Source organism: Gymnoscopelus braueri (assembly GCF_963280865.1).
Source record: "Gymnoscopelus braueri genome assembly, chromosome: 24".
Taxonomy (NCBI): domain Eukaryota; kingdom Metazoa; phylum Chordata; class Actinopteri; order Myctophiformes; family Myctophidae; genus Gymnoscopelus; species Gymnoscopelus braueri.
The window spans coordinates 33,316,572-33,328,620 of NC_137626.1; the positions used below are offsets into that span (position 1 = coordinate 33,316,572).

At 41.8% G+C, this 12,049-nt stretch overlaps 1 protein-coding gene across 1 annotated transcript in view; it reads left to right on the forward strand.

Annotated features, from left to right (window-relative positions):
* Positions 1–10,522, forward strand: part of LOC308080117 (augurin-A-like) — a 26,349-nt gene extending 15,827 nt beyond the window's left edge. The window contains exon 4 of the mRNA XM_080421868.1: positions 10,273–10,522. Coding sequence (XP_080277994.1) covers positions 10,273–10,422 — 150 coding nt within the window. The 3' untranslated portion in view covers positions 10,423–10,522. The remainder of the gene's footprint in view (positions 1–10,272) is intronic.
* Positions 10,523–12,049: the final 1,527 nt, after the last annotated feature.

Consider the following 12,049-nt stretch of genomic DNA (forward strand, 5'->3'; position numbering starts at 1 on the left):
ATCCTACTGGTTCACCTGCCAGCGAGGAGCCCCCACCGGGAGGACGTAGAGCCTTCGTCCTATACTCCTCCCGCCCAACAGTCCCCGCTAACAGGTGCCACCCCCAGCCGGTAGGAATACGTGCGGTGACAAATATCACGTCCGGTTTCCCTGCCCCGAACACAACATTCTGGTTATTCACTGGACTTAAAACTGCTTAACTTAAAGGAGCACTTCACCCGTTTTCAACCTCATCTTCATATAATTGGTCTTTGCTAATTGGTCTTCGCTAGTGTCAATGACACCATCGATCGATGGGGTTTCCAAGCTAATAGAAACTACAGCCTCTCTCTAACTGGAGAGTTAGCATGCTGAAATCGAACCATTGTTCTTGCATTAAAAAAATTAAATGAGAAAAGAAAAGTGTGAAATCTTGTTTGAAATGTCTAGGCATGCCTCAGGGTGACCATGCTGACCATTTGGGTGTCCTATAAGCACAATATCTTTGTGTTGCTCATCTCGCAATTTTTGTCTTTTTCCTCTTCTCTGCTCCGGATTCTTGTTGCCTCCTGGGGCCCATGTTTCCTCACTTCTTACCGGAGGGGAGGAGAGGATCAAATTTCAAAACAAACGCACGCTGCTCACTCACTGCCGGACCGGGCCGGGGAGGAGGGGCCGTTTCAGCTCTGAGCAGATCCACCTCATCCATGGGCACTTAACTTGAGGACGGACGCAAGTCGTGATTATTTAGGTGGAGAAGATATCAGTATATAGGCTTATTTTATTGCCTATAGCGGCCTGCTATGATGCCTAATTGCAGTTGTGTTTTTAATCTTACATTTAAATAAAATAATTAATCATTTAGTTATTATGCTGGTCGGCATGGCTCATTTTGGTCTACACAGTGTGTGGTGTCGCCTCTGCACCGTGGAGCCCTACGCACAGTGTGTGGTGCCTCCTTGGCACTGTCGTGCCCTAGTAGGCTGTCAACTTTCCTCAGAAATGATATTCGAATATTGGTCTTAAAAATGGGCAGATATTCGAATATTATTATTATTATTATTATTATAAAAAAAATATATATATTTTTTTCAAAACATTTTTTTATCTTTTTTCTTTTTGACAGAAACAATACAAAAAACTATGTATCGAGTGCTTGGATTCAATAAAACATATATTTTGTTTGTTTTTATAACTTGATACATTGTTTTTGTATTGTTTCTGTCAAAAAAAAAAAAAAAAAAAAAAGTATATATATATATATATATTTTTAAATATTCGAATATTAATTTGCATATTCGAATATACATATTTTCCCTATATTCGAGGAATATTCGATATTTGAATATTAATTCACCAGCCCTATGCCCTACACACAGTGTGTTACCTAATTTCGCAAGCAGACTATGTGGACACAAAAGTAATGACGCATACAGTAGGGGCTCATTAGCAACCTTAAGGACGTGGAATATTTTCAATTCCAATTTATATTTAATTACGCACCTTAGCCGATTGGCTGTACGTCACCATCTGACATTTACCGTAAGGACATGATATCATATCCTCCTGAAAAGGTCATTGTTGTCTAACTGCCTCATATAGAGCCATCCTTCCACATTGAGCCGCCATGCAACAACAGCTGAACCAAGGTCAGTGCAATAATACCACGCAATAATTCCTAGAAACCCATCAAGACGGGTGTTTGTGTGTGTGTGTGAGTGTGTGATAGGTCTGTCACAGTGCCAAGTGTTGCGTGAAAGGCCTCATGTCTGCATTAGCCATCCGTTTTCACAAAAGGAATGTGTTTGTTTACTGTGTATGTATAATACTAAACTAATACTAATAATCAGGGGTGTAGTGGAGGGGGGACGCCCGGGAGCGGCGCTCCCTCATTTCTCTAACTGCTGAAAAATATATATCTAAATTTTTATGAATTTCTTTTTAACACATCGGGTGCCAGCGTTTTATTAAAACAGATTACTTTGAGTGCCAGAGATCTCACCGTTTGTAACGCTGTGCTGTTTATAGCTGTGGACTCCACGGCGAGCACCCACACGTAAACAATGGATGCGTGCACGGCGATCGATGGTCCTGGCTAACGCCTGGAACAATAACATCTCTCACGGCGAGTCGCCATTACGGAGTAATCGCCCATCGAAAATGACTTGTTTTCCCCAATGTAAAAAGTTTCGGAGCTGCAGAGGTTTTCATCAAGGAGATAGAACGGGAGCGGACGGGGAGCCATGTTTTTTGGCACGGTGAACCATCAGTCCCCTCCTTCTCAGAGTGACCGTGGGTGATTCCAGAGCTGCGCTAGCCTTGTGGAAAAAAACAAAAAGACTGATAACACGTTTTTTACCGTGTTTAGCACCTATGCGCTACTCTTTGAAAACACGATTTTTACCGTGTTTGGCACCCATTTTTTTCAATCATTTGCACATTTAAAAGCAACAATTTTGTAACAACAGCATACTATTGGGTTGTGCAGGTGAGATTTAGAAAACCCTGTGGGGGTTATAAAGTTAATCTCACCTCATTTAACAAATACAGGTCGAATGCATTACACCTAGCGTGGGGGGGCTATCGCGGTGTTGCAGCATGACAACACTGCTAATAATATGGTCCCCATTGCTTTCGGCTATTTTGGAAGACATATTGATTGATTGATTGATTGATTGAATACTTTATTAACGTTACGTTACTCCTCTTCGTCCCCTATGGGACATAAGGCTTCAATGAGCACTCTCCATTGCATTCGGTCCCTGGCAGCATGTTGCGCCTCTCCCCATGACAGGTTCATCTGTTCCAGCTCTTGTGTCACAGTTATGCGCCAGGTGGTTTTGTGCCTCCCAGGTTTTCTTTTGCCTGGTGGTCCATCTTAAGGCGACCTTTGTGATGCGGTCCTGCTCCATCCACAGCACATGTCCTAAAGCCGTCTGAGGTGTCTGCGTTTAGTCTCCTTGGTGATGCTCCGGCACCCTGTTTGTTTGTACAGTTCATTATTGGAGATTGTATTAGGTCGAAAGATCTGGCGTATTCGTCGGAGGCATCTGTTGTGGAGCACTTCCATTCTCCTCGTGTCTGTTTTGACCACTCGCCAGCTCTCGGAACCATACAGCAGAACAGACTTGACATTGCTGTTGTATAGGAGCATCTTGGTGTTAAAGCTGTATTGCTTTGATCTCCAAATTGAACGGAGTTGGGAGAAGGCACCCTGAACACTTTATTAAAATGTTGCTAAAAGTACAGAGGTTATACAATAATGCTTAAAGGATAACACAAAAAGCCCTGAGGGCTTGTTTCCATTGTGGTCCTGTATTCAATTCATCAAGACAAGATTCAGCATAGACAATGTGAGTGTCCATGTCTTGTCTGTCTGTGTCTGTATATCTGTGTAAGTATGTATACGTGCCACGCGCGCAGCGTGCGTCAGTGTGTGCGCGTGCGGACGTGCGTGTGTACATGGCCAGCGGGGGTTGGCAGCTTGCCAAGGCTACTGAATGATGATTGGCTGTACAGACAGCTGCGTTCCATTGATCTCAGCTGCCCCTCTGTGTTGCTTTGCAGCTCTGGCAGCTCCCCCCCCCCCCCCGGGGATCAATCTAAAGACTTTTAACGTTTTCCGACATGACAACACAGAATCCGGAGTGTTCCGGCAGGCAGGGAGGGCTGGCTGGCTGTCTGGCTTTCTGGACCCATATAGAAGCTTCAACACCATAATATACTGTGTATAAATAGAACGCAGCTGGAACAGAGGGTACAGACAGACAGAAAAATAAATGTTGCCAAACGGAACCCAGGGCTGGACTGGGACATAAATTCGGCTCTGACATTTTTGGCCCAGACCGGCCCACAACCGATGCACAGGTACTCTACCGCCCCACTCCGTCGAGGCGCATACAAAGTACAGTAAACGTGCATGCCCTTAATACCACCACTTTTACTGAAAAGCATCCCTCCACGTTCTGGGGCCTTGAGTACAGTAAAATAATTGATAACTACACAGCCCATACACAACTACACAACCTCTAAATATGATATTTAGCCTACAGTACTCACTATCATCATACACAACTACAACCCATAATATGATAGTTAGCCTATACGGTACTCACAAACAAGCAGAGTGTGTTGCTCTTACAGTATACGGAGGATGCTGGCTAAAGCACATCATGGCACTGGCAGCACGCTATACCCTGCTCTGGGGAGATCAGCTCCTCTGGAGATGATTTATTGTACCTGGACATACAAACATACACATTACAAACTTGGACATACGAAGTAGAGGACTAAAGGGTGAAAATGAGTCTGCATGCAATCAGAACTTTAGTTTGCTATATAGAAAACAAGGGTAGGCTATAATGAACTGAGAATGCATCTGTTATAGGCTAGAAGATCTATAGGCTGTATGAGGATGGCATAACAGGATATGCCTAACTTATACATAGCAAAGGCTGTAATTTGCGTACTGTGTGTATGCAAATAAGTGATTTTTATTGTAACAGCAAAGTCATTCAGTGTTTTTAATAACAGCTATGTATGACCCTGTGAAAAATTTGAATGGTCAGTAAAAACAATAACACGGTGACTGAAAGAATATGTTTGATAAATGTCCTTTAAGCCCATATGGGCTGATGCCAGATGCCCAGTCCACCCCTGCCGGAACCGAAATTGAACTTGTTGAACAGTTTAGGTTCCAAGTAATGCCATAGACATAGATAGAACATGGTTCAGATGTATATCAGGGTTAAAGTGCTGGAAACTGATTGTGATGCTTTATTAACTTAATTTAGCTGAGAACCCCCTGGAAACCTCTCGAGGACCGACTGGGGGGTCCCCGGACCCCAGTTTGAGAACCACTGGTGTTCACCACACCCCACAGCCACATTAACCCATTAAGACCTGAGGCCGATTAAAAAAATGTCTTAAATTTTTTTGCTATAGACCACCGAAGTCCTGACGTAATTCGTTCATCCCCAGGTTTGCGGAAGTAATTTCTCTATGGAGAATAACATTGGGTCATCTTAGAATCGTCTCATATAAGAATTGTGGTCCAAAAATAAACACACTGTCCCGGCGTTATTGTCAGGGAGGAGGTTCTGTATCGTTTATGATAGTCAGTCACTTATATTTGATACAGTCTGTTTCTGGCGAAAATTTAACTAATTCGGCGGAAGTAACATTAGCGTTTTCTCACCGTCAGTTGATGCTTCATATCCATAAGAGTCAAACCGCCGGGGTCATTTGTTTATTTTTGGAACACAGTTCTTATTTGACGCGATATTAAATACGTCTATGGGATTCAGAACGGGGGTGGAAAACTGCGAACCAGGTAGACAAACAAAGGATGTGTAAATGACGTCAGACTTCGGTGGTCTATATCAGAGGTTCTCAAACTTTTTCATGTCAAGGATCCCCAAAATGATTTGGCCACAGACCCTCATTTAAAAAAAATTGTGCCAGGGACCCCCAGAAGCAAAGATTTGAGTAAAATGTTTCTTTAAAAAAATATATATATATATTCAAAGATCTGCACACATTTTCACGATTTATCAAAAATAGCAGATCTACAAGCTTATAGCGCGGCAGGAAGTGACGCGCTATGAACTTGTATATCTGCTATTTTTGAACAGCCAACCAATGTGCTATACATATATAGCTAAAATCTAAAATGACACAGATGCTTCCCCGGTTTAAATAAGTTAACATGCACTACACAAAAAAAACCTTCACATAAAACTCTCATAACTCTCTCGCAGGACGTAAATATGAAACAGTGGAGATGTAATAATCGGCGGCAGCAGAAATGAATAATGGATTTCGACGTGGAAGCAGTCAGCATCAATCAGGCAGCCTGTGCTGAGTATAAGGTTGCAGGTTTTTTTCGCTCCGGGCACCCAAAAGGAGAGAGAAAGGTACAAACGGTCACCTTTCAGGTACAGCATATGGGTCTTTAACAGGGGGTCCGGGACCCCTAGTATAGGGGGTCCTCAGAGATACTACAGGGGGGTGGGCACATCTTTTTGTGATAGGAAAGAACTAAAATAATAACAACAATTATAATAATGTATTAACCACTTGAAACCTAGAATCCCTATTCTGGGGGGGGACCATTTGCCGACAATAGCAGATCTACAATCTCACAACACATTGCAGCGCGATGCGTTGTGAGCTTGTAGATCGGCTATTTTCGGTATAGAGGGGGAGAGCAGACCAAGTACAGAGCCACACAATTGGCTCTGTACATTTGGCTCTGTATATTTTATACAACATGTAGTGGGTGGGTGGGTGGGGGGGGGGGGGGGTCTCTGCTTCATCTCTCTCTCAGCTAAGGGGTCCTTGGCCTGAAAAACCTTGACGACCCCTGACGTACGGATGCACGTACCTCACCTACCAGGTGGACCATTCTCTGCCCAGCGATCAAGGACGGTATCATCATTATCATGAAGTTGAAGCTGCGGACGTGTAATTGTTTGCGGCATAAAGGTATCAATTATGGAACTATAGATTGGAAGCAGGCACGCAGCGTTAGAGAGTTGTGAGGTTGCAGGCTCTTTTTTCTCTGATGGAGAGGTAACGTGTATTGTATAATGGGGTGCAACAGTGAATTTTAACCGATCAATTTAATTGATAATTAAAACACGACAATCAAACAAAACAGTTAAACGTTTGCTTTTTACACGTACAAAAATCAAGAATAGTGGAAGTAGCTGATCTGCAAGCTTACAACACGTTGCGCCATGCAATTCTTGACCTTGAAGATCGGCTATTTTCTTTATTTTTTGTCGCACAGTGAAGTATGAGATAGGGCTGATAAGTGGTTAATTAGACTAATCAATTTTGAGGATTATAAGAAAATAAAATCATGATCTTTTAATTCTATGAGCATGCACATCTGCTATTTTTTTGTATAAAATAATGGTTAATGGGTTAAAATGATTGTGACGCTATACACTCACTGCCAGACTTATATCTGGCTGTGTGCACCCACTGCCAGCGTTTTTTCGATTTTTCTAACCTTTTCAAGTAGTCACAGAATATTTATCTCAGTGTGATCGATCGATCCCCTAATGGTTGCTAATCACGGCGGGTTTCACTGTGCTTCCGTGAAGAAGAAAAAAATGTCATCGCGACCTCCCGTTCGCTTGTTATACGCCGTTGAAAATAACATTAGGATTAGGATGCATAACACAAAAGAAGTAAAACAAATAAGAGATACTGTTACAGTTAAACCCTCCAGAAATAATCAGCAAAATGGCGCATAATTATGCAGGGGTTTTTCAAAAAGGCCGCATCGCACCACATCGCATAATATGTGCATTACATCGCATAATATGTGCATCGCATCCCATAGCATCACATAATATGCGCATCGCAGGATTTTAGCCCGCATAATCAAGGATTTTTGCCCGAGTTTTTCTGGAGGGTCTATACAGTGCAGAAGAGAAAAGAAAAGGGGAAAAAAGAAAAATAACTCAATCAAAGGCAGCGGCAAACCTGATGGCTGCTTGGCGCAAAATGCATTTCCACAAGGACAAATAAGGCATCCAAGCATTAGATGAATTGAAAGAATCTTTCAATGAAAATAATTGCTGGTTGCAGCCCTATAACGATTAAGATAAACAGATAGGAACTATGTTGGTATGCATGTGTGTGTGTGTGTGTGTGTGCCTAGATTTGGCCTTGGAGCTTGATGATAGTCTTGTCATACGATGCACATTATTTAGCATAATATGGATTCTTTATGGACGGAACCCGGGAGAGTCAAAGCTTTGCTCACGTTCCGCGCGTCACTCTGACTTATTGAATAGACCGACCTTACTGTGTGAATGGGGGCTTTGTGTCTGTGCGTGTGTGTGCTTGTGTGCGTGTGCGTGTGCGTGTGTGTGTGTGTGTGGGGTGGGAGTTGGGGAACATGAGTTCAAGGATTGTATCTTATTGACATAAACATCCGCTCTCATTAACCTTTTCAATCCGGGAAAGCATCTGTGGCACTTTTTTTTGCATTTGCTATTCAAAAATAGGATTTAGAAGATGTTTGTAGAATCGGTCAGTGTTTCCTCTGGCACGGCAGTGTATCCTAATCCGCGGGACTGCACGCGCTCTCCCTTCAGGTCGTAATGGTTTAATACATTTCATTTGAATACCTCTATGCTGTCCCTTTCCCTCGGCCTGCACACACACACACACACGCACGCACACACACACACACACACACACACACGTCACACACACACACACACACACACACACACACACACACACACACACACACACACACACACACACACACACACAAATTGGATGGAGCACGCATGGTCCATTGTGTGTGTGTGTGTGTGTGTGTGTGTGTGTGTGTGTGTGTGTGTGTGTGTGTGTGTGTGTGTGTGTGTGTGTGTGTGTGTGTGTGTGTGTGTGTGTGTGTGTGTGCGCGCGTGTGTGCGCCTACATTACTATATTACTGTACTTGTGCGGGCTAAATGTCCCCACAAGTAGAATTACAGAAATACACATCCCGAGGATCATTTTACTGCTCCTCACAAAGACAAATACTTTTTATAGACTTTGGCTTACAATTGGGAAGAGATTCAGCTTTGATTTTGTGTGTTAGGATTTGTCATTTAGTTACGTGCCAGTATTGTGCACAGGAAAATTGCTGATCTACAAGCCCACGTAGCTTGTAGATCAGCTATGTTTGGCTTTAGGGTTAGGGCACAAAAGACAAAAAGAAAGAGAGAAATAAATGGTATTCAATCAGTGTCCTAAAGCATTGATGTCCTCATAAGTATGGTTATACAAACGCGCACGCGGGCATGTGTGTGTGTGTGTGTGTGTGTGTGTGTGTGTGTGTGTCTGTGAGATAGTGATGTATAAATTCAAGGATGAACATGCACTTGCAAAGTGCATGTTCATCTGTGTGCATGAAAGCATTATAAACCTTTGCTCCTATCATACATTCATTATGCCGTGCTCTACGTCCGTCCATGCCTTTCATAGAGACCCTGTGAACCAAACGCTATTATATTATACAGTGTCTACTCTGTATGCTGTGAATCAATTTAAAGGGCTGTCCAAACCAAGAACGATATCCATAACGATCACTCAGCTTGTTTAATAACTCGTTGTCCAGAATAGGGAGACTATACTTCATGTGATTGAAGTAAAAGATTTGTGTTGTATAAAAGTATTTGACCGCAGACCCCCATCTGAGAGTATTTTGTGCCAGGGACCCCCATAGAAGATTTGTGATGTTAAAATTAATCAAAAATATTAAAGATTTTTCCATTTTTTTCTTTTCTTTTAACAGCAGATCTACAAGCTCACAACGCATCGCATCGCAACACGTTGTGAGCTTGTAGATATATATCGGGATTAAAGATATGAAGTGGTTGAACTGATTTTGATGCTTTATCAAAACTATTTGGTGGGGACCCCCTGGAACCCCCCTAAGGACCCCCAGGGGGGTCCCCGGAACTCCACTTTAAGATCCACTGATTACTGTATGTGTTTGTTCATCATCATTCAAAATCAGTGGTGGAAAGTAGCTAAGTACATTTACTTAAGTACTGTACTTAAGTAAAATGTTGAGGTATTTGTACTTTACAGGGGTATTTCCAATTTTCAATACTTTTACTTCTACTCCACTACATCTCAGAGGCAAATATTGTAGTTTTACTCCACTACAATTATTTGCTATTTATTAGTTACTTTTTTGTTTTTGATTATGTTTTTGAATATTATTACAAAACATGCATTAACCAATTCAACCATATAGATTTCGGCCATTTGAAAATAGCCGATCTACAAGCTCACAATGCGTTGCGATGCAATGCGACGCATTGTGAGCTTGTAGATATTTTCAAAAGATTTTAGTACATTTTATACATTTCAAAAGTTGTCTGCATAATGAGTACTTTCTACTTTTGTACTTCAAGTATATTTTGATACCAATACTTTAAGTCAATTTTGAATTACAGACTTTTACTTGTAACAGAGTATTTCTATATTGCAGTATTGCTACTTTTACTTAAGCAAAACATTTACATAACATCAGTACTTTTTCCACCACTGTTCAAAATTATGAAGAGTTGGTAGGCTCGAAACGTCACGTCCAATGCTGTAAGCTGAGGGAACCAAATAAATGTTTAAGCTTTGGAGCATGACCCAGTGTGCGGATTCTGACCTCAGCCCAGCACCATGGTTATTTAGTGAGTGGATGTGCATGCTTTATTGTTTGTTTGTTTCTGTCTATCATCATTGACATGCCTCCTCCTGTGTCCTCCCGTATAACAGAGACTGGAGACGGACCTCTCCTATTGGATGGATCGTTCGCGGTCCAGCGATCAAGGACGCCAGCATCATTACGACGAGAACGCTCCCATCGGCCCCCTGGATCCCGCCAATTACCGCCACGGCGCCAACGTCAATTATGACTACTACTAATGATGGACATCCCCACGGGCACCAGCGCCCCCCCACCTGCCATTCACCTTGTTGCTGCTGGATTCTGATTTTAATCCGTCAAGAGTTTCATGGTTTGGCAAATAAAACAAAGGGCAATGCGCAGAAAGTCTAACAAGCTCACATCGTTCTGTATTGTGGATTTGTGTATTGTCGCTGTCGAGTCTAAACGTTGCAGGTCCAAAACCCATTACTATAAAGCAGTGGTTCTCAAACTTTTTCATGTCAAGGGACCCCTAAAATTGATATGTATTTGGCCGCGGACCCCCATCTGAATTTTTTTTGAGTGCCAGGGACTCCCAGAAGAGAAGATTTGTGTTGAAAGAAATTCAAAGTTATTCAAAATTGTCGATGTTTTTCAAATTATTAACCACTGTTAAGCTCTTGTATGATGAAGTAGGGCGTTCATTTCCGGAAAAAAAACGTAAAAAGCTGAAATATGGAGAAATTAGGTTTCTGCCCAAACAGCGATGATGAATGAAACCTCCCATCGGTGCCAAAAAAATGATTTGTCAGGTAAACCGTCATCATTGATGTCACGTTCCTATTCAACTGACAATGTGCTGTTTGGTTACTTAATTAATTGATTGGTTATTTAATCAAATAATGGTTCATTGATTTGGTAAACCCTCAACAATACACATACATTATTTCCATGCAGTGTATTGCATAGTGTCTACATGAGCTTTGAGCAGACAGACATTTACATATAAATGTACAGAAAACCGAGGCTGCAGAAGATTACAGGAAACATACCATTTGGAATCCACACCCCATGAATTACACGCACGCACGCACGCACGCACGCACGCACGCACGCACGCACGCACGCACGCACGCACGCACACACGCACACACACACACACACACACACACACACACACACACACACACACACACACAAATGATAATCATAAAAATCAGGCATGAGTAGATAAAGAGAAATCAAACACAGCTGTGTGTTCCTCTCTCCTTCCCCACATCCTTATCTCTGTCTCTCTCAAACACACGGACGCGCGTTTGTATTAATTCAATTCCATTTTTATTTCAGACCCAAGGGAGATCCATATCACAATAAAAACACAATACAATAAAACATAATAGAAAAAGATATACAATAAAAAGACTTCCACTCTATTCAGTTTCGAACATACAGACAAGTGCGCCAATGGTTCCACAGTCTAGAGGAGAACCTGACAGAACTACTGCATGTATAGGGTTAGTTATGACAACAATGATGTAATTTACTGACTCAGATTCCCTACACATAAATCTATACATAAGATTGCGCAGAGCAGGTTAGCCAAGTATTGGCATCAAAATATAGTTAAAGTACCAAAAGTAAAAGTACTAACATGAAAATAGCAGATCTACAAGCTCACAACTTGTGAGCTTGTAGATCGGCTATTTTCAAATAGCCCATATAAAACAGGGCTAAAGTGGTTAATGTATGATTTATGATATAATAATTTATATCTGCAAAGTAACTAGTAACTAAAGTTTTCAAATCATTGTAGTGGAGTAAAAGTACAATATTTGCCTCTGAGATGTAGTGGAGTAGAAGTAAAAGTATTGAAAATTGGAAATACTCCGGTAAAGTAAAAGTACC